This window comes from Varroa destructor, unplaced genomic scaffold (assembly GCF_002443255.2).
Source record: "Varroa destructor unplaced genomic scaffold, Vdes_3.0 BEIS01000003.1, whole genome shotgun sequence".
Classification (NCBI taxonomy): Eukaryota; Metazoa; Arthropoda; class Arachnida; order Mesostigmata; family Varroidae; genus Varroa; species Varroa destructor.
In genome coordinates this window covers 34362766-34390101 of record NW_019211456.1, presented here as the reverse complement: position 1 = coordinate 34390101, position 27336 = coordinate 34362766, and the positions used below count along the sequence as shown (strand labels likewise).

The following is a 27336-nucleotide window of genomic DNA, read 5'->3' as shown; positions in this document are numbered from 1 at the left end:
CACTTCGCGTCCGCGGTTGCACGAAATCGAAAGACGAAAAACTGAAATGTCTGTTAGTTGTTCCGTGCATAAAACTTCTATATATAGCGATGATACGCCTGTTAAATAATGTTGGCTAAAAATTTCTGCGTTTTTTTTTTTTTTTAGCTGCTTCATATAGAGTAAACAACATAGGACTGCCTTGCCGTGAATGGCGACTCAGCTGAACAGAGAAGCACTCTGGTGGCTGCTGGGGAGCGGCGCAAGCTTCTCAGCGAGATAACATCATTATACAGTAGTAATACACGATATATTTCGCTATAAACTGAATCTATACGGAAAAACGTTACACGGACGAACAAGAACGGGTGAGTGGTAAAACGTGAGAAAACTGCGACTTGAATATACCGTCGTGGAAAAATCTGTCGATACTGTAGCATATTGGTTGCGAATTTTCTACTGACTGAACGCTGGTGACAAATCTTGCGTGACGACGTGGACTGGTATGACTCAGCCAATCTTTCGGTCTCAATGGGGAGATCACGCCATCTGTCGATATAAGCCACCATATTGTTTTGGCTTGGCCTGGCCTGGTTTAACCTATATATATATATATATATATATATATATATATATATATATATATATATATATATATATATATATCGCAAACATTTAGCGATCCGTTTTCGGTGAGTACTCAGGAGAACGTGGCTGCTGTAGCATCGTTGCAGTCCTGGAAAGACGTTTCACTAATGTTTAGCTGACGAACATGCTACAACAAGAGTAACTGTTCTAATATAGCACAAATTCAATACGCTCGCAGAATGGACGTGTGGCAGATGTCCGTATGGGCTACGGCTTCAAATATTCACCGCACATATGTTGGGTCGTTTTCTTTTATTTATATATTGTTATTATTGAATAAAAATCAGTCAGTAAACCAAGCACTTTTGTTTTCTAGATAAAGTGTGTTACCATCTCTATTGTTGCGTTTGTGCCTGTGTTTAGTAATAGCTCTGTGGATCGACAAAGCCTCAAATCATTCTATTCATGACGCATACTCGTAAAACAAATTTTCTAAGCTACTATGAAATCCTGGCTAACCATCCAAAATATGCTTAACATAACTTACGTTAAACGTACGCGAACAATTTATTTATACAGTTAGTTCATTATTAAATTTAAGATGCCTGTAGGTGGAGCTACAGAAGTATAGTATGAAAAGTTAGGTACAGCCAATGGTTTCTATTGCTTGAACGCATTACTTGGCATGACGCTCGCCTCCCACAACCCGTTGTCTGTCCAACTGAACCGTGTGTGCGTTTTTAATAGCTCTGTAAAAACTCGTCCGCTTAGTTAACACATTGCACCGATTTTACCCAGTTAGAACAATTGTCTTCCAGCATGGCCAGTATGTTTAAAAGACTTATCTTCATACAACATAACATGGATTCCCACATGTCATTTCTTAAGATTAACAGACAACGAAATCTCGCAGTTGATCTTTTTTACGCGGGTAGTTTCGAAATCAAAACATAAAAACGTCCAGTTGAAATGAGCTTGCTGCATTTGTGTATGTAGATAAAAAGCCCAGAGTCCGAAAAGGAACGCCCAGCGGCTACAAATTCACAATCCATCCGTGGAAATGCGTGCCTTATGTGTGTTGATGTTTTCGCCAAATACATCCGCATTTGTGTTAGTGTTTGCTTACGTAGGTACTAGGTTCTTAATCTATGGTAGCAGCGCATCCCGCGCTAACACATTTTCAAATTTAACCGCCACTTTCGGCCGCGTTTAGGTCTATTTCGTTTTTTTGTCATACGGGTGAACGTGTAATCGGCAGGTCACGATTTTGTGTGCTGGTACCATCTCTCACCCACGTTCTCTATATTGCGGAATGACCCAGTCAGAGTAAACGTCGTAGAGCTATCATGACAAAAAAGCACACATCAGCTTAAAATATTGTGTACGACATATTGTACTCGTACAAATATTCGCGAAAACATCTTTCGATTGTACATTTTATTACATCCACCCCTATTCAGAATCCACAATGTAAATCCCGTTTCGTACGACAATTTATCTGCAAATAATGTAATGACGAGTCATTAATACACGTACGGTGTGCCGAAAAGGAAAATTGCATCGACCTTTCTCTATGCATAGCGATTATGATGATCGCATCCCCGGTGCTAACTGTCACCTCGAGACATAATTTTATATTATAAATACGATTAAAAACCTCCTTGCGCATGCTTCTCACAGTTTGAAATACTCGTGCTTTGACTCTCTCTCTCTCTCTCTCTATATATATATATATATTTATATATATATATCCTCTATATATATATAGAGGATACATATGTTTAGGGACGATATCTGCGCAACTTGGCCCTGCAATTCACAAAGCAGCATTGATGAAGAAATACTATCTGTTATAGTTTGTATGCACTCTAAATGTGGCCGCATTTAATGGGTCGGAAAACGTTATTACGGAGAGGATGTGGGAGAATAGACTCATCTCTATTTACCTTGGCCATCATGGCGGAAAGTCCTCAATACGTTATTAGCTGCGAGAGGCTTAGAGGAGTTAATAGATAATCGTAAATTCGCTCTAACTTAACTAATATCTTTAGCGTTTAGCATAGAAAGACGCAAATAGGTGACCAAAATAAGTATTCCAGTGTCGAACAGAGTCGACTTAGTCACATAACGAGCGCCTAGTTTTTGCATAGCGAACTCGAAAGCTGTTTTGGAGACCTTATAAGTGTTCACAGTTTAGTACTGCTGCAGGCCCCATTACGGTTTCGCAGAGACATCGGATTCAATGTGCGCATGAGTAAGCTGCAAAGATGATGTTTCCGGATTCATTTCCGTAGCGAGGACTTTTTCGTTTAACGGTAAAAATCGTTAGATTATTTAGAACAGCAGTCTCGTTCATTCAGCTCGCTTTAACTGTCTCTAGCAAGGACTGTTCGACCACTCGGATGGTAAACAAATCTGCTGATAGAGGAAACGGCCTTGATCAAGGGATTCATTGATAGATCCATTCTGGGACTTCTGTTGCTTGTTTAGTTCCATTTCTCGGCGCAGGTTTGAACAACTGTTGTCTGGGAGCGCAACGTCTGCCCTATGCGCAGGATGGAAAGAAATTTCCGCACGGAGGCTACCAGAAATTTGTCGACCGCTAGACGCACCTCGAGCAAGGTGTTACATAACAAGATCACTTTGTAAATGTTGTAGTAAAAATGTAAATATTGTAAAAAAGCTAAATTCACGACTCGAGTTGCAGTCCATATGCGTTATTTTGCTCTATTTCCGAAACTACACGTGTATTTTTCAGATCACTTTAAATCCAAGAGTTCTACAGGTTAAAGTTTGTATAGAATTTAACCAGTACCAGCAACCTGGGAGTAGAAATGACCTTCAATCAATTTTGCACACAATGATACGGATGTAATTTGGCAAGGACGCTTGCTGTGTTCATATAGAATTAACATATTATTTTTCAATATGTTCCCTGTGCTACATGCTCGACCACTCCCATCTGATGAGGTGACCCTGGGCCGAATTTTCGCGCAATTGAACCTGTAGTTCATCATCATTATCATCGGCTTTTTGCGGCCCTGCAAAATATGCTTTCTTATTCGAAGATCTTCAATAACTTCAAGGTATGAGAAGCAACAAACGCTGTTAGATACCGACAGGCACTGATCTTCTCTTGCGTAATCATAGCTGCGTCGACTGCATATAACGACAAAAGGCAGGATTAGAAATATGGTTTATCGTGTACGTGGTTTGATCGTACTCCCACAAACAACCTTAATCAAAGTAAAAACACCGTAGTCTATCAGGCGATGGCTAAACGACTAAACAGAATGTGGAAGTATCAAAGGTTAAATAGCTAAAACTCATATACAGATATCAACCTGCATGATGGCTTGGGCGGCCAAGCCTTTGGTAGAAAGTAAAAAATTGAAAGATAAAAAGAGTCAAAAATTGAAAGTCTCAATGGCAAACCACGTTTAGAACAATAACGTTATTTGTTTTTTGTTATTTTAGCCCATTGGGCTATGGCTATCAGCACGAGTGTTCCGCTTCCTGCCGTTAATCTATATGGAACTGAACCACAAACGTTTTACTTGCTTTTAATTGCTGACAGGCTTCAGCAATTCCGCAAAGATGACCTCACATGCTGGGTTTGCCTTTGGAATATTTGAGGTGGTCGGGCATAGACTTCAGACACTTCAACGGTAACCAGGTCATTTGTAACTGTTCAACAAAATTGAAAACATGACATTGTAAGATGAGTTCCGTTTTAGAACAAAGCCACTTGATACTAGTGAGAAACGTGTTGGAACACCTCAACTATGATCCCCAACCTGCCATGTCGTTCAAACACCAGCCGTTAACGTTGCCCTCGCGCTGTTACCGCCAGCCGTCCAGATGGTGAAGGGTCTGCAGGACGAAAGCATTCTCAAACCCTTCGATCGGTTACTGGGTCGAGGTACTAATACAATGGACCGTAGCTTCTTTGTTTTACTTCTACAATAATTAGTGTTATTGTTTTTGTCAATAGCGCCGCTGAATCGAACGCAATTAATTTTTTTTTTTGGGCTAGCATTTGTCGCGGTGCCAACGTCCTGTTTGTCACCGTAACAGGATAGGTATGAAAACAATTAAAGTAGACCATGCTGGTGACTGGGGCGGCCATTTTCTCTCTTTTCGTACCATCCGTAACTATAACGAAAGAGGAACAGTTAAGAACGAATGGAAACGATCACTAGTAACATCAGTCACTGTTAAAGCTACCGCGCCTAATTGTCATTGTTACAAATCGAACTATTAGGGTAAAGTATAGAGCAGTAATCGGAAAAAGCTGGACGGATCCGCATGCATGTCAAATCGGCTATCATTTGACTTGACTTTACTTTATGTTTACGCGCTTAGTTCTACTCAAATTGAGTAGAATTTATATATATATAAATCATGTATAGCATTCCTGTCGTGACACCGCCCTCATGAAGTACAGCAATATGCTTGATTACTAAATCTGAAGATACGTTCAAAAATGGAGGGTCGCAGCCTCTCCGTCTCGTGCCGAAGTCGTCTGAAATAACATTTAACGGCCAAACCGAAAAATGTTCACTAACAATGGCGGGAAAGCATCGACAGGCCGGTTTCTTTTTCTGGCGTGTACAGGACAGCGTCATAATGACTTCTCGACAATAATAAAAAACTGCCCAGTTTTTTCTTTGAACCTTGATGGATTTATTCAAAAAACTTACCTATAAAACTCTAGAGTACGAGACCACGCGATAGTATTTCCAGAGTGTATTTTTAATACGGTATTTAGTTAGAACGTAGCAGATACTAGTGCAGTAAACCTAGCTTCACATCAATACTCACAGCCCGAAGTACGGCTATCTCAATGTAGGTGTAATTTTCGTCTACAACTCAACCTACCGTGCACACTATAAACGCTCGTAACGCTTGTAAAGAATCTGCTGATAGGATTGAACACCCCAACGATTTTTGTTGCCAAGAGGTACGACTTACCGACCTCTCCTTTAGATGTTAGATTAGACGAGAAAGATTTCTGGAATAGCTTTTTTTTTTTTTTCTGTAGCACATATTTAAAGACTGTTCGAAGAGGTTTTGCTAAATCTATCTGGGCCTGTTTCATTAGACGTTTGAATTGACTGGGTAATCATATCGGTAGCCCATTGTAGCTGTTGTCGTTCTATTCCATTAATTGCTTTAAATAGACGTTATGTTTAACCATCTTACATCTCTGAAATCTAGACCCTAAGCAAAACCCGACCTCGCTGTGGTAAGATGATCAAGTAAAAGAGCAGAGTTACTCTATTATTACGTGTGATAAGCTAGAACGAACGCGTAAAGTTCGCCGGTTATATCGAGAAATCAATAAGCCTAATTTAGACCTGACGTTTTACCGATTTGTAACAAATGTTTTCGGCGAGTGCGCCTTCATAAGGATTTGGCCGGTACCTTTTACGTTCGTCCAATTCAAATTCCACTTTTCAATAAAAGGTCTTTTCCAAAAATGATCTTTTCCTAGAACTCGCTATCTTGTGTATGCATATTTTTCGACGGTACGAGGCGATCAAGCAAATAGGATGGAACGACTAGTCATTGCACCTTAGTAGATGATGCTTGCTTCGATTGTTACCTACGAATGTTACGAAGCCGAAAAATTGCTTGTCGAACGCTTGTGAAACTTTAAAATTCAGTGACCTTACAAATAAGGAAGGCTCTAGTAGGCTCAGCTAATTCAAAACGGGCTGTCGAGTTCAAAGTGGAAAAACTAGCAAATAAAATGCTGCTCAAATTTGCCTTAGGTTTAGTCGGTACCAAGGCCTACAGATAAATGTTTGATCATAAACAGGGACCATGAGGTCTCACGGCTTTCAGTCAATGCTCAAATGCTTAAGCAGAATATAAGAGAAGTTGTCTTCGAATTGCGAGTAACTGTTCTTTCTGACGATGATGAAATAAACGGCTCACTGTCATTTTTGTTTCTCACCTAAAACGACATTTATGTTTGCCGCTTCATAACCTTAAGGGTCCATCGTGCTGCGATTACATCATATGCAAATAGTTTACGGCGATCGAACGAAGAGGGTAGTTTATACCTGTTTTTTTTCGCGGATATCGTACAGAACAAATGGTATAATCCTAAACAATGAGAGATTCATCGAGTTTGGAAAATGATGGTGAAAGTTATATAGGCATGAGTCGTCCTGCAGCACTCACAGGTTATGTACACGCGTGCCAAAAAGTTTCCTTATTTGTATAACGACTCACTGTATATAAATAAAAACAAATAATTGTTGCAGCCATTAGAGCGAGCGATACGATCGAAAAGAATAAACCGTCCATCAGCTATAAGTGACATGACGTCTCGAAAGCCAGGCCTCGAAAAGGGCCTGCAGGACGTGAATTATGTGACTGTACATAGCAACGAATACTAGGCGAAAGCGTGGTACTCTATAGGGGGTAATAAGTTGATATAAAGCGGCTGAGCAGGCCGAAAGGAACCGACTACAATTAAATTGAAGAGACGAAACAAACGGTCTGTCGAAAATTTTATTCTGGACAATTCAAAGTTCCATGCGCACCGAGCTGTAGCAGACATAAGCAACACAGATGCTAGATTACAAATAACTTTCGAAAAGAAACTTACGTTAATCTAGCCTATTTATGCTACTTTGAACTGAAATGAGTGAACTTTTAGCTACCGCAATAAATAGTCTAGAATGACGGATTGAGCAGAGAGAACAAACCACTTCAAAACTGCTATTAGTTAATTAACCCGCCTAATTAGCGCAGGAGACAAAAGGACCTCCTACCAGTGATATGAATGCTCGTGCCGTATTTAGCTCTGATACTGAAAATGGCAGGAAGAAGGGATCTTGTCAATCTGCCGCACAGGAATTGTGCTGCGGCCTGATTCAGCCAACCAAATGGGTAATACAATGAGACCAGGAGAAGCGAGCAGTTCAGATATCTCAACACAAAAAAATCTAGGATCAGCAACTGAGCGAGCAGTAGAGATACTCCGCGACCTTCAGCGTACCTTAGACCCTTGTGCCAGACAGGCTGAAACGGCATGGATCCTTGAAATTGTTTTCTGCTATGTTTTATTCTAGATAAGAAGACTAGCAAAGAGTTGCTTTCACTACAGAGATACAAATCCAAGTGCAATGTCGAATTCTTCAATATTTCAACCTTACAACTGATATCCCAAAAACCGACTTTTTTTTTCATTTAAATATCTCTGATCCTACTATTAAAGATCTGTAGAATCAATTATATTAAAAAAAATTAGGTAGTGCTCTGCATTGTGTGGGAATTATGTCTGATGCCTGGGTCTTAGTAAATCCGGTGATCTTTTATTTTTAAAAAGAGTGCATATACTTCTAATTCCGATCGACTGTTATTGGTGTTCGTTTTCCAGGCCAACCTTCTGCACGTTGGCTGCCTTAAACCTACTAAGAGCTTCTTTAAACTAGGCCTGTTCCAAAGAAGCTTTAGGTTTATCTTTGCGAATAAATTCAAACGATGATTACTGGGACAACTACCCGTTTTATTTTCCAAATCGAAACGGTAAAACTTCGATTTATGGGCATTTACATGTTGATTTTACCTGCTTAACTTCTATAAAAAAAGTTTCCTAGTTTACCTTCCACTAGATAATACCCATTACAAGGCAAGTTCAAACTAAAACTTTGTGAGTACCTGTATTGAAGAATATGTTGCGGCAGAGCTTTACGTTTGTATTCAAAAAGGCTATAGGAAAGTCAATAAATTGCCGCTCATAGACGGTATTCTGGGGCCGCGAACATTTTTCGTGATAATACCATTAGCATTTGTATATTACTACTATAACATGGTCGAAGGGATATATCAATAAATTGCTTGACTTTTGTTAGCTATTAAGCGACACGCGATTGGTGTTAAGGTGCCACACTCATTTATTATCTGCTGTAGAAACATGAAAAAAAAACGAAGTTCGTGCAAGAAAATCATTGAGTCACACTTGGGGAGCTCATGAAGATGTAGACAACTCGCATGGGTCACATTGCAACATCTCGAAGGCGAGATGGCTTTCAGCAGGAATTGTACTAGAGGAGAATTCACATTTGGAACAAACATAGACTCAAAAACCTTCATGCGCGAAAAAAGCCAAACGCGTAATTACAGATAACGAGGTATGGCTGTACGCGTATAGTGTGGGAACGAAGGCATACTCGTTTCAGAGTCATCTGAAGGGCAAGTTTACAATGAAGACAGCCAAAAGATCCTAAACGAAACTCTGTTTTCTATTGAATAGCTACTAATCACGAATTCTATTTATAAAGGAATATTATTTAAAAGTTTTAATGTCGTCAAGACAGAACTGAATGTTAGAACATGTTCTCGGTTCTTCAACACAATAATAGGTCGACTCATACGTCTCACGTTCTCTGCAGAAAAAAGCTCGTATTAACCCAAGTCTCATCCGGCTTGGGTGACTTCGAAGGAGGCAACTAGGATTTGCATGGAAGATAGGTGAATACTAGGCCAAGCGTGTCTATTTTATATTTCTCGTAACGATAATTTGTATATCCGATATCGATAACCGAAAGTTGTATGACACTCCTGAGTTGGCCAAAAGCTTGAATTCGGATTTTTGAAGCACGAGTCGACCCAAAGAAATGCTCAAGACTTTTATGGTCTAGCAGTATATAAATATAGACAAAAGATAGAAACTTCAACTCAAAGGTATGGATACATAAAATAAAAACATATTTTTTATGTAACGTGTATATAAAAATAGTGTAGTAACAGTTGAAAGGTAACCCGATGTACTTCATTACTCCAGGGCTAATAACAAAGTTTCATTTGTCCTAAACGGACAAATATTGTTTGTCGTGTAAAAACGATAAACGTCCACCGTTACGGTTATTCTTCTCATTGGTGCGTTTATTAGAATGGCGCAACTCGCATGGAAAATACGCTACATGTTATTTGTCGTCACTTCATAATATATAATACGTTACTGAACGAAAATTTTAATTAGACAAACACAAAAGTGGAGTTGTTTTACCTTTTCATTTTTATTTACATGCATGGAAAGGAACGTTTAGCTTCCACCAAAGTATCGTGTCGTAAACTAAAGAGAGCTATACCTGAGTCACTGAAATGAACATCTCTATCAGGTTTTCGACATACGTAGTTCCTTGTAACTAGAATTACAATACCCCCGAAGGGTGATTTTCTTCGAGGGTTCAATATAATTTCAAATAACTGTCTATCCCGAACATATGTGCTCTAATGGAAACTACAATGAAGCAGGCTGAATATTTTATAATGAAGATGAGCTCACCGTATTCATCAAAGAAAGATTCGTATAAATTCTATTTCATAAAAAGCACTGGAAAAGAAGCTGCGTAGCTAAGGAGGACAAACTCTGAGGAAACTGACAAGAGAAGTGTTTCTCGTACAGTAGCTTAAGCAACCCGGGTCACTTCCATGTTCCCTTCCCTACCACAATAACTTGCAAAGACCCAGTACCCGTGAACTTGGAAGTTTAGCTACAATATCTGCTTGTTGCTTGAAATGTATGCGTATGCTTACATATAATGGCATAACTAATCATTGAGTGCAATCAAGGTAACAAGATACTCTTTTAGAACAGAGAAGCCAGATTAGAGAACCGAAGGAAAAATTTTACGTAGTTCCTAGAAAACCAAAGGGAAAGCAGAAATATGACAGCACTGATTGTTTTAACTTTATCAAGAAAAAAAATGTATATGAGGCGAAACTTTGAAAGGCTCGAGGCCACCAACTATGCGCCTTGTCTTGAGGTGGGTCGGCTTTGTTTGCATGCTTGGGCTGATGAGACGGGACAAGAAAGATATGCATAGACAGATGAGTCTAAGTCGAGGAGCAGAAGAATTGGTCTGGGTGTATGATCGAATTCCAGTTTAAAGTTATATACAAACCTAAATAAATTACTAAATATAACTACTCTGTCTACAAATTTCCAGGTGCATCAATGCTGACGCATCAGCAGTTAGTCATGTGGCGTCGTACGCCATGTAGAATGAGTAAAATCGCTACAACGATAAAGGGGGGCAGTTCGGGGGGGGGGGGGGGTAGGCACACGGTAGGGTTTATGCGTGCGTTAAGTATCGCACGCGATATTTACGCAAGACCCAATGAGCTTGAGCCTGTGATAATTAAATGCTACGCGTCGCTTGGATCGTCTGCATAATTGTACACAACAGGACAAGCGACAATTGCCAAAAGATATCAATTAAAAGCTAACGAGTAAATGGTGCAACATTAATAAACCAGAGATAAATGTTGCTAAGTATGTTCTGTTAAGAAAATGATATTTGTGTTGACTTTATCGCTGAATAGTCACGCTTGAAAGTACCCGAAATCTATCAGAATGCACAAATTTACATTTTTATGTATTGCACGCTTGACGAAATTCAGGTCGTGCATTGCACAGAAGGCCACAGCAGTGTCCAGCATACGTAATCTAATTTTGAAATTCTAATAAAAAAAGATGTATGTACCTCGGGCGCCACAAAGCATCCTAGCGATCAAATGGATACCATTTTACGCTTAAACCTACTTCCATCAACGAAACTTACATAGTTTGCAGTGTGTCGAAGACCGAATCGCGAAACGGCAACATAAACGTTGACCGAACTAGAATTGTATGGCCTACTGTATAAAGACCGAAAAGAAAGATTGATCTTAAGGTAAACTATTTTTGTAATACCATCATTATCGGCATCGTTCACGTGCGACATGACCAAGGTTGGCAGTGTCTTTACAGCCAGTCACTTCCAGCCGATTTCAGCGACTGTCGTAAACAGCTTTCCTATGATTCTGGGCGCATATATTTACAAACATCCACTGAATCCAAATTAATGATAAGAATATTTTTTAGCGAGAATATTAGCTCACCCCCCCCCCCCCCTATTAATTCGGCGCTGTGTTTTATCGCATCGATCGTATGTTTACCGTATCCCAAGTCACTGCAACGTCGCATTCATTAGGAAGGTTTATCCTTCGGAACTTTTTCCAGCAGCGGTGATCGAAAATGCACCCCAGCAATGAGACAATCTCTGCCCTGACGCTATGGGATAACTATCTACTAATGCTGTGCGATGGCGAAGAATTGAGCTACTTAGTACGGTCGACGCGCTTCCATTAGCTTGATAATGCTTCCACCACATTGTTGTTGAATCCTGATACTCCACCAGTATGAAAGTATCAAATATTGACGTACCCTGATGAGCGATAGGGATCAGAGGTCGCGAACGACACAGAAATGTTACACAATCGATTATATATCAGAAAATCAATCTAGGCCAGTGAACGACAATCCGAAAACACCGTCCAATAATGAAGCAGTTTGTTATCTGCGTATTTTTCCGTGGCCTTTTCTGTTTTTCCAGCTTTTACATGAATATTCATTATGCCATACGAAACCTGAACAAAATTTTTGAAGCAACCCCTGAGCATGAGGGCGTGATTTTCACAGTGATTAAGGTAAACAAACCCTGTAGTACCAGCAATACTTATGACACGTAACTGTGCACGGATCGTGCAGACGAAAATGACAAGAAATAATTGATATTTCACCATCCTGAACCGCGAGTGGGGGCTCAACAGACGTATCATCAGCGAACGTCCATTTTCAAATAGATACAACAAGTGATTTGTTGTATAATTGATATCGGTTTTTGACATACGCTCCTCAAACAGGAAAACAATAATCTATTAATATGTGTTTACACCTTTATACGTTGATTTCCATTTATGAAATATCGTTACATGATGGAATTCCTCATCTAAAACAGGTAGCTTACTTTTTCCAAAAAATATACTGCAGATTATAAAAATTGGCTGTCCCATCGTGCTATCAATCGACCCTCTTCAGCGTTCACCAGAGTTCAACTGAACCCTGACAAGCACTGCCACATATAACGCTGACCTAAACATGCAATTTCGGTCAATTGTACGATCCCGCAACTAAGCGTTTGTTTTTCAACGATTTATCTTGTAGGATCTCTATAAAAGTACACGTTAATGGAACAGCTAAATACATCTGCATTAGGTAATATGGACGAGATGTGGGAAACACTCGTACGACTGTGTCATCATTGTACTGTCTACGGGGTTGAGTTGAGAAGCGAAAAATTCGGTAGTGATCCTTCATTAGTCAGCACTCATCGATTCGTAGAATAGCAAACAGAGAGAATTAACACCGGTAATCCTCATGCAAGACGCGTCGAAAACGAGCGTTGAAAGGCTTGCCTGTTCGTTTTGGCCTGCTGCAATATCGAATATATGATAGAAACCCTGGCAGCATGGCTCGGTGTTTGTTCTAAAAGATATCATTCGTACTCTATGCATAACCAGCTTATTATTATTATGGCATCCACTAATTAAGTTTTTGTTGTTTTTAAAGTTTGTCAAGTTCAACTAATACTATTCAACGGTGCTTTTCATCGACAGAATCACCGATTCAAACAAAGATTATGTTTATGATCATGATAATACTGCTGTTACTACTATTGACGATGGTGATGGTGTCTCGATACGATATCGTAACGTGGCGTTACGATAGAAAGCGGTGGCAGGAGGGACGATCACTGCGTGATCCGTTCGTAATTGCCGATCGCACTGCGTACGTGTCAATTCGTCCATGCGGTTGTGTATTCTTGAATAGATATTCATATAGTGCTAGTATGAGAACAAGAGTTGAACGACGAACGAGTCAGTCCAGCATCGCTGGGAGAAGAAACGATCTGCTGTCGTGAGCTAGACCTTCCGACTTGACGCTAGGGTCCCCCGTGATATTCCTTGAGGTACACATCTATAACAGTATATTTGATACATTCTTTTCTATGTATGGACATGTCTACGTATGTTCGCTATCGCGCGCTTCTTATTTTTCGGCGACTGAATGAACAAGTCGAGAAAGAAGGGGCTGCTTTTTCTTCAAACGCGGAATAGCCGATGCTGTCAGTATCCTATAGCGTTACTGCTGCCGCTGCTGTTCTTGTCGATGCCGCCGACGCCACCTTCATGTCTGTAGCTGCTGCTTGGTAACCTCTCCGGCTGCGAGTAGATCGACACGCCAAAGGCAAGCACTTGGCTGGGCTCATTGCTGCCGCAGTATATCTACCGTACGTAGCCATTGACTCATTGGCTTACTCGGCAGCTATGGTGTTTGTCCGGCCGAGTAGCGTCGCCATTCTTCATTGGATCTGTTTGTCTGGTACTCGTTCCCATATTGCTGCGTTCGTCGACGCTCAACACCGGCACTTCGTGCATCGACTCTATTGGCTGTTGCTCGTAACGCTTCGTATCGCTTCAATTTTCGTGTCTGCAGCCGCGCCGAAGGTGAGCAGAAAAGTCGTGACCTCCGACCCCCACCCCCACCCCATCCCACCCCACCCCACCCCGAGAGTGAGTAACGCCGGCATGATGATAGTGGCGGCGGCCAGTCGACCCAGGAGCAACGGCAGCGGCGGCGGCGGCTTACGTAAACTAACTTCACCATTTTTTTTTGCTGTGAACAGTGTTCGCGTACGTCCACTGACTTCGTTGAAAAGATCTCCGAACATTCTTGCTGAGTGCGCCTGCCTTGCCGCTCGATCGTCGCTGCTGTGATTCGCTTTCCCCACCCCGAAAGGCCGGAAAATATGGCAGTACGCTACTTCTTCATGTCGCGTCGATCATGACGATGATCATGATGCTGGCGACAGCGATGATGACGGTTTTGTTGTTGTTGTTGTTGTAATAGAAAATACCGAGCGCGTGGCGAGGCGTCTCTGACGCGACAGTGGGTTTCGTCACCACCAGTGCCGTCATCATAACAGCGTCCAGGCGGGTTGTGATTCTCAGGTACACGGCCGATACAAGGGCGCAGAGCAGGCCAGAAACAGAGTTCCTAAGCGTAGTTCATTGAAGTTAACAGGTACAAGGCGAACCCTACAGAAAACGAAGAAGGTCTGTTATAGAAATAACAGAGAGGAACGATGATTTCGCAGTCATCACACTCTGAACCTCAGATCGATCGCATCAAAGTACCAGTAGAGGTGTGCAAAAGAACCAACGATCTACCGAGGCTGCATCTACCTACCCGCCCTATTCCATTTCCTCCGTTTCAACCTCTGACAAAAACGGTTATTGTTGCTAATGTTGTTGCTGCCACCACAGTCGCGAATGCGTACAGATATGGTAATACTGGAAGAGCCGTTGTTGCTGTTGTCTTGTTAATTGGCTAGCTTCGGCAATGCCCTTTTTGCGCTGTTTCTACGATCAAGTACGTGTGCGCACGTGAAAGACTCGGCTCTCTGGCTGTCGCGGCTCCTCGACAACGTCGTGACCCGAACAAATTATCTCAGTAATGGCAATAATATAAGCATCCCGCGCAGTGGCGGCAGTATCAGAAGAAGCGAAAATACAACCGGCCACAGATAGATCATAAATGAGCCCAGACGATGAAGGAAGATTCCGAAATACCTCAAAGATCAAATCGATGGAGCACAGCCTTATTTAGCGACCGCTCGAGGGTATCCGACGATACGCTCTACGATTCCGTTCAGCGTTGAGGCTTACAACCGCCTAACCTGAAGCACGCAGTTATCAGTATTCAATAATAAACATCATGCTTCTTCAGCTGTAGCTGTGCGGGTGTCTTTTCTTTTTTGGGCTTTCTTCGACGTCATCAACCTAAAATTAAACTAACTATTAGAATTAACGTAAAAATATAGCACTCCTTTTAACGACGGTCCGATGCTGTCACAACAGCTAGGCGTCCGGGGATATGATTGCTACGGTCAGGTGGCGAAGAGTTTAATCCGATCGACTCATAAACCTTACAAAATAAAGTACAAAATAGAAGGAGCTATAGCTATCTATAACGCCTGGCTATCGCCTATTGACGTTCGGCCATTAAAAACTAGCTTGTCCCGTTGTATCGTAGTCGTGATAGCCCCGTGATAAAGACAATTAACCACTGTGGACACTCGGGGTAGGTAAAACGAAAAGTCAAATTTCTTGTAAGGACAAGGGTAAAACCCCATACGGCGAATATTACAGTAAATAATGGCAGAGTTTATTAAGGCAATAGCGCATCTTTACGAGTGATCCTGCATCGATTTATCAAGCTAGATAATTCGTTGCAGATACGTCCGCTTCGTTGCAGCCATCGTACGAGATCTCATTACCTATGCCATTCCAGGGAATGAGTGCCGAATGTTGACACAGTGGCGGTATAGGCCGGAGAAGACACCTAGATACGCTACGTTACTAACTCGTACCCGAGAACCATATCGTACTATCGAATAGTGTAGATATAAGCTATGATTCTATATCGTCAGCTCCTTCATGACTAGACGATGAAGCGATAGAACATTTTATGGCCATATCAGTGTTCGATATTGGTTATTTCTAATCTAAATTAACTAATTCGATAAGTGGCCTTCGTATCGTCCCTTTTTGTTGTTTGTCCTGTAGCATTCAGCTGTTCTTCCTGTTTACCGATTTTCTATCGACTGTTGGATGGTCATACATTACACACGCCGATCGTGATAGGCTATCGTATCTCGATTCGCACAACAGCGAAACCACTTGTCGTCTGTGCTTATATTCAACGCCATATTGAAATTGTAAAAATTTTGATTGTCACATAGTAAAGCAGAGTCGGTTCCGTGTATTAATTACTATGGCTAAGGAAGCCAGTAATAAATTTTCGGAAGACCGAATTCGGTCACTTACACATACATGCATTGGTCATCGAACGATCATAGTCTGCTAAAGAAGAATAACCAAAACAATCGTGACACGCAGCGGTGTCACGAAAAAGACCAATTCGCCAATCCAGAATACCGAAACGATATGATACATCGTGCAGAAACTAGAACTGATTGAAGTTAACGCGTGAGGTGAGCTGAGCTGAGCTTTTTGCACCGGTCTTCATTTGATTGCAAATTATAGCCGGAGTGAGAACTTTTACGATTCCGTTTTCCCATGTAGTCTCGTTATGCGAACTTTTTCTATTGGTGCCCAGAGGAAAACATCCTAAGCTGAATTATACTATTTAAAATCATTGCTTACAAATCACTGCGTACCAGCTGAGCACGAAGGAATTTTCGGCATCTTAACAGATTATCCTGGGCTTGTGGGTCCGGCCCACTGAGTTCTATTAGGTTCGATAAGTCATTCGATGGTATTGATATAGCGAAGAAAACCGTTGTCATCGTTGGATTAGAGATGTCTTCATAACGCATCATCACCGACATATTCGGCTGGGAAAAAAACATTCAGAGAAAATAATCTGCGAATCGGTGTCTTGATGAGCACTAGCTTGCAAAAATGTTCTATATAAAATTGTCTTCGCCGTTGTAACTTGAAGTTCGGCTCAACACTAAAACCTAAATATCTACGACACTATGCCCAGTGCGTCCTGTTAAACGATAAGGCATGGATAGCCAGGCATGGATAGCCATGAATAGCCAGGACATGATTGTAGCCACAAGTGCTCGATCACATCCTATGTACGTGTTATTTTGTGTCCTTTCGCAGTATTTCACTAGACAAATAGGGTGTGAGCACTGGGTATGTACAGTCGTTTTTTGACGCTTAAGGGATAACAGATTCCCCACATTTTGCATACAATTGTGATCTTTCAAAGCTGCATTTGATTTCAAAAGCAACTATTGTTAATCTCATACAGGGTTTCGCTTCTCAAAAAGGTCACATCTTAAAGGCAGGGCCTTTTAGCATTACTGAAACAAAGAAAAAAAACACCTTAAGCAAATACTAATAAATGGCTAAGTAATAATTTGTGTCGAAGGCATCAGCGCATGCTACACGTCGGACTTTACCACAGTTCGCCGTTCTGGTCCGCTAAAAATACAAATACATATTCAGACTCTTGCCTAAACTATGTCTCTAGAATTATTTGAAATGTTGTAGATTATTTGTTGCTGTATCTGTGGATTTCTTTTTCCTGATCCCTCCGATCTTCTGAACGTTCTGTTCCGAATTGTGCACAGTCTATAACAGCACGAGCACACAATACGGGTTCACAGAGCAGGGTCACCCACTAACGTCTATAAGGATAACAAGCAAAATGGCTACTGTTATAGTATCGACTTCACCGAATTTGACTCAAGACCTACGCCGCTTATCTCATTACCTTGCAGTCAATATTAATTGCGCTGAGACGTTGCTCGGATTTATTAGTCCACTGTTTGTGGGCAGAGATCGTCGTAGTGTCAACGGCGGTGACAGCTACATCAATATGGTTACCACCATTTTACCTCTGTTTAATCTACAGTAATTAGAGTTACCCCAATAACAAGAATAGCTCAGCTCTAGATGACGCCAGAGACGAAAGGATTAAAGCAATTTTGTCATATTAGGTTAAAACAACGGTCAGACTGGCTGGTTGATCGGTGGTTGATTGGCTGACAATCGCTCTCGTTGGCACCGATTGAGTCAGCGGGTCTCGCGCCTATTTTAGATCAGGGACGTCGCATTACGCGCGCAAAGAAAGCCCTTGTCCTTCTTGACGGTTCACACTCATACCGTTTAGCTGCAACACATCATAATAAGACATAGTGGAACGGTGCGAGCAGCGAAAGCGAAATTGAAAAACAGAACAGACATCTCATTACCTGGAGATACAATTCCGGGGCACGCTACTACAACAGCTAACTCGCGATCCGTGTTCCGGACATAACGTACGGCGCTCGAAACGCAAGGACCACTGGCAATACTAATATCAGCAAGTTGTATTAAATTACAGATAGTTTAACGATCCTGACTAGCATTTACGGAAGACGACGATTTCTCAGGATAGGATTACGTTTGGCTTGTAGTTTACGGACGTCGCCCACGTGAGTTGATTCTTGGATCTGAGAAAGTACCAGTATTTCAAAATTGCAATTTTTACTTTGTCTACTGCAGATAGGCTAGCACGTGAGAGATACTTCCTCAAGATGATGGTAGTGAATGATCCCCCCTAGAATTAGTCCTAATTACTGGTTTTCATCGTTTTTCAAGGGGTAAACTTACCCAGGTTTATGTCAGTAGCAGCCCTTATCACATTCGATTTGCGGGCTGGACTGGCGTCACGACGTTCATCGTTCAACAATGTCTTGCAGCCGAAATTGGTCGCCGCTCCACAAAAGATGATCTGATTGTTGTGCAGTATCTCTGCCCATTTGGAGACCGAACCGATCGAGCTGGGTGCACGAAGATCAGTTGATGATTTGCTCAATGGGTGCATGAGAGGCTTGACAATCTGTGCTAATAGAGGCAAAGCCTTGCTCTTTGTCGTCGTGAGTTTTTTTCGTTGGACAAAACCGGGTCCAAGAATAAAACCGAAGTTCCTAATTTCAGCTCCTTCACCTTCACTAAAACAGTTGTGTCTTAAGGGACTGCCGCTCTCCCTTCCCAAATCGACGAGATCGATCATCGATGTGTGTTCTGTCGTCCACATCGGGTGGGGCTGTATATTGTTGTGAGATTTTACATTGAGCTGTGGCTTCCCTAGTTCTCGACGATTCGGTGCGTCGATGAGGTCGAGAGTAACGCTCCGTTCCAAAGGATCACGAAGCTGGCTAAGATTGTTGAAATGTGCCCCGTTGCTGTGGTAATCGTGCATAGCCTTAACGTCCGCTAACCTTACGACCCTTTTTTTCGCTTTTCTTTGATGGCGTTGATTCAGCGATGACTGAACTTCAACATCGCTGACGGCCCTTATTGACATACCAGCCATTAATCCATGGCGGGGTTTCTTTTTAGCCACGATTGGCACGTCAGTTTTATAGCCGTCGAGTAATTCGTCAGTGTAAAGCTGATCCGGAAGGAGTCGAGTCATCCTGTAATTGGAAATCAAACAACACTTATTACTTAGAGCACAGATCAAATAGGATAAATTACGACTTTCACCTTAAATTTATGCGCGGCCGTTTTTTGTTAGAGCGGCGACGCCGATTCGAGTATACCACGTCTAAAGAGTGTTGTAATATTTACGTTGGTCCTATGTAGCGATGCGGGGAGCTGATCATAAAATAATTGCTCGAGAAGTATTAGTTTGCTTATTAGGTTTTGTCCTCTAATTTCGTTTCTGTCCGCTAGTTTGGCTGGATTGGGAAGCTTGGTGGAAGTGGACGGTGACGCTCGTCTTCGAGGCGTCTATTTTTACGTTGGTGTCAATAACAGCAACTGCAAAAAATAAAGGATTAAAATAATAATCATTGAGATTTCCATTCTTTTCCAACCCAGTTTTCTCGGTTGATAAGCATGGTGGTCAGCTTCTCATTTGACTAGTGATCCTGCTGTGACTTGTGTTAGCATTCATAATTCAATTATGAGAAACGCTTCAGACGCGTTAATATATTTAGTATACATCAACCGCTTTGTCGAATTGCCACTGCCAAAAGCAAAATGCAGACAACTCAGCGAAGTTGGGTCCGAACGCAGATTATCACCTCATCAAAACCACCCGCAGTGCTAAGCAGAAAGCCGAAAAAGCGAACGCGGTATTCGATAGCGGGGCTAAAAGCACGTATGCCACCCTTGTTTGGACCACCCTGCTTGCTACAGCCTGTTTTTCTCGATGGGAGTTCCTCCGAGAGTGGCAACAAAACACGATACAGACTTTATACGGAGAAAAACTTCACCAGAAAGGAAAGAACGCATCAGTAAATCTAGCCAGCCGAAACATCACGTTGAGATGCGGCCTCTTCACACACTGGCCACGTATCCAAGCTTCAAACTTTCCGACAAACGATCACCTATCGGATAAACTAAAAATTATGTTTTCTGTGCTTTTTTCCAAACTCGTTTTCCTTATGAACGTACACGATTGATATTGCGAATAGGAGTACCGCTATTTTGCTAATACTGCTTCAGCAGGTTGCGTCCTCACTAAATGGCGAGGCAGCAGTCATAACGAAACAATCCTATATCCTATTCCTCGATATTCGAACTTTCTCCAATACTGAACGGAGATCGGACACACTTGTGACCTTTCTGAAGCTGAAAATTGTCAGTGTTCAAAGTGCACAGTTGTCAATACGAGCTCATCCGGTCTTCGATGATGGCAGGACATGTGTCGTTTCGGTCGGCAGTTTCACTACTATTGTAAATGCGTGCGTGTGTGTGTGTGTGTGTGTGTGTGTGTGTGTGTGTGTGTGAGCGTGTGCATGAGCTCACATGATCAGATTCAATTGTGCAAGTAATTCTGCCGTCGCCGCTCACATAAGCAATATTCCCTGCTCGCTACCTACGCTTGCTATTCTGCATGCGTTCCGCCTGCTATAGGCAGTTCCTATTGGCACACAGCTTCGTTACCTGCGGCACGGAAGGAAAGGTGGGAGCCGACTTTTGGTTGTAGTATGCGCGGTATTGTCAAGGATGACGCAACCACACCAGTTGGGCTTTTTTCGGCGAGGGAATGGGCCCACATGTCCGAGAAGTCACAGAAATGGTCTTCAATGCTCGATCGACAGTTGACATCATGATCATCAGCACTCACTGATATTGTCACTGAAGTACAATCGCTGAGCTGACTAATCTTCATTACGTCTCGAACGATATGACTTTTACAAGCCGCGTCGTTCTTTTACAGATGGCAGCATCTATGCTTCCTATGACATTTTGATGTTTGTCACCATCTTCACCACTGATTTTCGCTGTTGCCTCGAAAGTTTAACTTTTATTTGTGGAATAGCGCTTTTATATTGCATTGCCTTGTGTAGTTAGTTTGATAGGAGCGATATATATTAGCACTCATGTTTCGTTCTTCTGTTTATTTTCTTTTCATTAGAATAGCCGGTCATCTTTGAGCGGGGACTCAAGGGTCGGGATTAAGGAGAGTTTCGAAAGGGACCAAACATAAACCAAGCGACAATTTGCGGGGTGATTCGGTAGCTATCCGTTTTAATACAAGTTTTTTGCCCTCGCTACCTGACCCAGCTCATGATAGACTGTCGAATAAGTTGATTTCTAGTTAACCAGTTTGTCACTTAACTTCATGACACTTTGATGATTGACACCGTTACTGAAGTCTAGTTTTTAGATATACTTACGTCGTGTTTGTAGATTACCACTAGCGTGTTTCGTATGATAGCAGTAGGATGGTTTGGAGATGCCAAAATAACGATGACACCTTTGCACTATATCCTATTTGCCTAATCTTACTTGACGTACCCCGCAGTTAGAACGTGTCCGTGAAGGGATCCGTCGAAATGTGAATCCGTTAGCAATTTACATAGCCAAATAATCCACTAAGAGAGAAGATCCTAGGAGAGCGAAACAAGAAATTCGAGATATAAATCTTCTCATTAATCGGATGCAGCGGCACTACCTTCTTCCAGTGTTCATGATAACGATTCAAATGTTTATATGCCATTATAATGGCAGCAAAATAGACGTTTCCAGCTATAATATCTAATAGCGTCTTGACTGAAGGTGCCCGAAAAACTCTTTGAAAATTTCTACTAGCTATCAAGGGTGTTAAACCTTGATAGCTAGTAGAAACTAAGGGTGCGTTCATTTCATGCTAACCTTCTAAGCATTTTCAATACGATGCTTTCTTCATTCGAATGAAATATTTGAAATAATTATTTTGAATAGCTAAAAATTAAATGGGTGTCTTCGTCCATTTTGGGTAAACACAGGATTTCAATAGCTAACGCTATCACCAGATACATCGTGCTCGTTACCACACGGTACTTATCATCAGAATAGTGTATAATCGGTATAGTACAAACATGCAAGCACAAAAGAAATAAAATACAGAATACGAAACACAATACTAACATCGACGCTAAGCAAAATGCCAATGTAGGACCTATCGATGGTTACCGGCATCATTTGACTATGGATCGCAGAGTAAAATTGGCCTCATCCTTTAAATTTGCAGGTATTGTTTTAACGGAAAATCTATCGGTGGGACCGACAACAAACAGTGGGAACAAATCCGACACAAGAAGAATAAGCCAGGTACGAACAGTTTATACACATGCGTGTATCTGTATAGATGTTCCTTCATATCGTTTTTTTTCCGACTACCGTTCATTGTCCCGCTTCCGTCTTGTTCAGGAGTAAATATGGCGACTCTGCCGATCCTTCAACCTGTGTACATGGTTGTACGTCGCTTATCGAGACTTGCCCTATGAGCATGAAGATCACAGGGACACCAACACCATCAGCTGGATCACTCGTTAGAAGAACGTTCGATCACGATGATTCTCGGTTGGGTCGTCGTCGTCGTCGTCGTCGTTAGATTTTAAGCTTTTAACAAACAAATAAATCGGTCCACTTGAGAGCCAGAAAAAATGGAGAAGGGACAAAGATGAACTTTGCTTGAGCCCATTGTAAATAGAAGCTCGATCGAATGATCTACAATGATAATACGTATTGGGTATAGTGTGAAGACGACTTAATCACTCAAAGCTTCCTGTTGAGAATCAAAACATTGACCATTTTTTACTGACTGGGCTGGGCTACCAACTGCACGCAACACAACGACCCATAGCTCAGTGTGGCTACAATAGAAAACAAACTATTCTATAGATTGAATAGAACATTACGATTCGTATATATATATATATATATACATCAGCGTACGAAGACCGATCTAATTGGCCTGATTAGATTTATTTATTTTAGAAAATCAATTGCTTTTAAATTGCCTACGTATATATATATATATATATCTATATATATACGAATTATTTTTTGTTCGAGAGTTCTCTTCCTTCTGAAGGCGTTACAAACCCAGCAATGGATCTTAGCTAGTCGACGACGTACTTGACCAAAGTGCGAAGGGCGACCAGTAATAACGATGCGCAAAGATGACGAGTCTATTTAGACTTGCCATTTTAACACTTCTGCATGCGTTTGACGTCTATTGTAGATACAATCTAAAGCTCTGATTACTCAGAAGTATTTCACTCTATCCTGCTGTCGTCTGCTCAAACCACGTGTTTACTATGTCATGTTATATTAATCGTTACTCTTTAGAATGGCAGTTTCACAGTTGATTGTTATTAGTGCAACTGTACATTGTGGCCGATCACCTGAACGTCGGCCCAGTCCGTAGTCGCTACACAAAGGTCCCATTCCGTTACTAACCAGGTTCAAGATCACACAAGAAGACCCTACGCAAAAAATGACAAAAATTGTTTTAAAGTCAGCTTGCATTCAATGGACGTCTAGACGTGCCGATGGCACTGCAGAAGGAAAGTGCGTCAAAAGCCATTTAATAAAATGGACATTTTTTCACTTTCGCATAATCAGGTCACCGGAAAATCGTGATACGAAGGAGTACTACCCTCGTGACCAGCTATACCGGTCATGACCACTGGGTCACTGCTGGGACTACTGGCTGGTAACGGAAAACAGTAGTACACGATATTAGCTAGCTGTATAGTTTCGAACTGGTGCTTGACGCTATCAGCATTTCAGGCCCTGTCTTCGTCCGTATTGTTTACACAGGCTGGCTGGCTGGCTGGTTGGTTACTGTTTGATAAACTGGATTTTAGGAAGCAGCAATTAACTGATAAAAGCAAGTGCAATTGAAGGATAATGCCTGATAATAAGATTTACCATTCACTTTTATCGGCAAATTTCAATGTATGTGTGTGTATATAGGGTGTGCTCGTGCGACCGCGCTAACGTACGAGATAGAGCGGATGTTAGGATAATGTTTAATTTTAGGATACTCGTACCAAATGCATGTAGGAACTTTTGTACACTGTACTCTGGCGTCTCATTATATCGGCAGAAGAAACCAGTGCAGCAAAGCGCAATTCTACAATGAGCGTCGCAGAAATACATTTTCCAATGAACACCTTGTCCACATTTCAAACAGGTACACTTTGATTAATTCCAAGAAGACTCTATACAGAAACAGAACATTGATACAAATTGTGACTCTGACGTTTCATCATTCATAACTAATAATGAAGTTAGAGGTTTGTGTGCAAAGGAAACGCATTGTTGAAGAAAAAAATCATAAACCGACAGCATATTGCACAAATGCTTGACCAACTCTACCTGGTTTTCTCTAAAGCTTCCTTTTTCCCTCTCGCAAAAACATTCAGCCCTGATCGTGATACTGTATCAAGTTATGGCTGTCAGCGATTTGGGTCGCGTTAGGCCTGCCTGAAAGACATACCTGAGTGATGTCACAGTGAGCCTAAGGGTAGGAAGACGCCCGACTTGGGCAGACTTGCAGGAGATATGAGCAAGCGACAGTTACAGAGCTCTTCGAAAAGTAACGACGAAACAACTTCCTCACCGACCGACCACGACGAAGAAATAACAGAGTTCCTTTATAGCCACAGTTCTAAGTCAGACAAGGCTAACTCAAAAGCAGCCCAGTAGCAGACGAATTGGGACCAGTTTCCTGTACCATAATTCACACGTTTTCTACCTTCATTCTGTGTATCTGTGGTCTAGGATTAATTCCTACTCGGTGGTTTTGATGTGGCGGAATCCTCTATGATCTTTACTGTCTCAGCGGCCTGTGCGTCCAGCTGAAATGCGCTGCTGCCCGACGGCCAGAAGTCGATCAATCGGCTGTAAGTATTAAAGGGAGACAAAGCTGTGGTGCGAGTGACTTAGGGGCGAAAACGCTTTCCGCACAGAACACGCTGAGAAGGACACGCCGTATGTCAGAAGTGTATATCGCGTCGTTTTCGGCAGAAGGCTGGCGTCGTAAACAACTAAGCGTATCTCAACACCTACCGTAGAGTGTCATTTCGATCCGCATTGAATGACGTAGCTGTGATCCACCCTGTCAGCCATGGGATAAAAAAAAACTTTTGCATTTGCCAAAAATGTAATTTAAGTACAACGTTTATTATTAATTAACGATGAAAACAGCTTCTATGAATATCTCTTCATCATGAACTCGGTGTAAAGAAATGCTATACAACTTTGCTTTAATAGATGTTAATAGTGAAACGAAACTTACTGCTAAGTGGACACTGTTTTTATAACAGCGCATAAAAACGACCCATTTGCAGTATCATCTGTGGCTGTAGATATAACTCTATTTAGTTCTCGTCAACACTGCGCGAGTTTTGCCGACCGAAAAGGAAGCGTTCAGGGCGGCTCGTCGTAAACAATAATAATAAACAAATCACATTTTTGTTTTCATAGCAGCGAGTGGCTCACAGCAGTGGATTCCGACTCAAAAAAGGGCCCGTTCGAAATATTTCCGAAGACCCCATCGTAAGAAAAACAAGGAATTTCGTGATATACATTACCGATACTTACTATGAACTAGTAACGTAGGGACGGCTTGCACGGGGGACAGTTGTCTTTTAGAACATTGCCAGCAACTAGCAGTACAACAATTGTAGGTCGAGGAGAAAAAGACTCTGTGTGTAAGAAGTTACCCTAGCTATAGACAGGAAATGGCTCCCTAAATTTTGCGTGTCTAATTTCCGTTTAGTTAACGAGAGGCACTAGCCCAGTGATAAAAAAAAAAAACGCAAAAATAATTCACAGTACAAGCTTTCAAGTAGCGTGGTTCGTTGTTAGATGTGCCCCCCCCATAGTGCAGCGGTGACGCGTTGGGAAACCGTGACGACAATATGGGGGTCAATTAATGATCAAGCAGATATAACTTTCATGTTTCCTCATAATTGTGTTCGCATCGTATTAAATTTTATTTGCAATTTCTGCTAGACAGCAGAATCCGATTGATCTGTTAGTGTCTGAGCATATGCGAATATATTAGGCGATATACAAAAGGACATATGCTAGTCCCTGTTAAATTCTCTACGTTCAACTATATTGTTTCGTCAAGCACAATTAAATGGAGATGTACAATTGTCAACTACTATCACTGCCCATGAGATGCGGTAAACAATAGCGCCGGCCTTCCCGAACCACAGGACCTCAGGTTCTATACTGATGCGCTCTTGTACCTGCACATTCGTCAGTAATGTAAGTTATTACGCTTTATACAAACAGCGAACAACTAACCAGAAAGACACAGCCGATTAGGCGTTGCAGAAGAGGAACTATTGAATAAAAACGTTTACTAATGACGCACGAAAATTTTTCCCAGACCCAGTTTTCAATACATCTCTAACGAAGACCACTATCCATCCCCTACAGCGGGAACACGCGTAAAAGTAATTTATTTCACTGAGTTGAAGGAAATCGGCCAGTTAGAAAACTACTCACAGTTTACACAGTTTAGAAGTAAATACGTTCGAACAGAATTAACTTGTCCAAGCTCAACTTACGGATAATCGTCCATGGCGTAACGAGTGTTACGCGCAGTAAACCCGTGGTGATCGCTTCCTAAGCATCTGAAGCGTCGCTAAATCGATAGATCCCTTTACTGTCGTTTCCGTACAATATCACTGAGATTCTGTAGCTACTTCTCGTTTCTTGACCAGTTTTGTTCGTATGATCCCAACTGATTGGACAGAAGAAGCCAATTTTAGTGATCGATCGCCCATCGGACTCTAGACAGATTGGGCCGAATGTCCTATGCCGTCTGAGCAGGCATTTGATCCATCGTATGCGGTAAGCAAGCTATTGCTTTGATTTCGCCAGTTGGTGGAAAAGTCGGACGCGCTCCGCTGCACAAACAATACCCTAAACCGTATGATTGATAGATGCATTTGATTGTAACGTCTCTGACACCATGTCCACAAGCTGACTGTTATGTGCTCATTCTTCCCAATATATACGTTTTATGTCATGTTTGTGTTGCTATCGCCATATGATGGGGAAATCTTTAATAGATACACGAATTTAGGTACA

At 41.7% G+C, this 27336-nt stretch overlaps 2 protein-coding genes and 2 long non-coding RNA genes across 20 annotated transcripts in view; 2 read left to right on the top strand and 2 right to left on the bottom strand.

Moving 5' to 3' along the window:
- Positions 1-22902, top strand: part of LOC147756865 (uncharacterized) — a 77062-nt gene extending 54160 nt beyond the window's left edge. For 7 of the 12 annotated variants that reach the window (XM_086983810.1, XM_086983805.1, XM_086983808.1 and 4 more), the window contains 4 exons: positions 148-3189; positions 3577-3653; positions 22466-22545; positions 22645-22902. In XM_086983810.1, the coding sequence (XP_086839936.1) occupies positions 3115-3189; positions 3577-3653; positions 22466-22545; positions 22645-22721 (309 nt within the window). In that variant the 5' untranslated portion in view covers positions 148-3114 and the 3' untranslated portion in view covers positions 22722-22902. Of the gene's footprint in view, positions 1-147; positions 3190-3537; positions 3654-21372; positions 21468-22465; positions 22546-22644 lie in introns of all 12 variants that reach the window. The other 5 variants (XR_015323841.1, XM_086983803.1, XR_015323842.1 and 2 more) reach the window with 5 other exon arrangements.
- dachs (unconventional myosin-IXb-like dachs) overlaps positions 1-27022 on the bottom strand; it is an 80876-nt gene extending 53854 nt beyond the window's left edge. For 2 of the 6 annotated variants that reach the window (XM_022799815.2, XM_022799816.2), the window contains exons 1-2: positions 19570-19716; positions 18607-19415 (exon numbers count right to left, since the gene is read on the bottom strand). In XM_022799815.2, coding sequence (XP_022655550.1) covers positions 18607-19415; positions 19570-19604 — 844 coding nt within the window. In that variant the 5' untranslated portion in view covers positions 19605-19716. Of the gene's footprint in view, positions 1-18606; positions 19416-19569; positions 19717-21750; positions 21843-24724; positions 26129-26810 lie in introns of those variants that run through there. The other 4 variants (XM_022799823.2, XM_022799819.2, XM_022799817.2 and 1 more) reach the window with 4 other exon arrangements.
- Positions 3589-4523, bottom strand: LOC147756867 (uncharacterized). Its single transcript, XR_015323845.1, has 3 exons — positions 4365-4523; positions 4129-4254; positions 3589-3726 (listed from the first exon to the last, which is right to left on the bottom strand). It is a non-coding gene; the product is annotated as an uncharacterized LOC147756867 (long non-coding RNA).
- On the top strand, positions 13062-15213 carry LOC147756866 (uncharacterized). Its single transcript, XR_015323846.1, has 2 exons — positions 13062-13920; positions 14100-15213. It is a non-coding gene; the product is annotated as an uncharacterized LOC147756866 (long non-coding RNA).
- Positions 27023-27336: the final 314 nt, after the last annotated feature.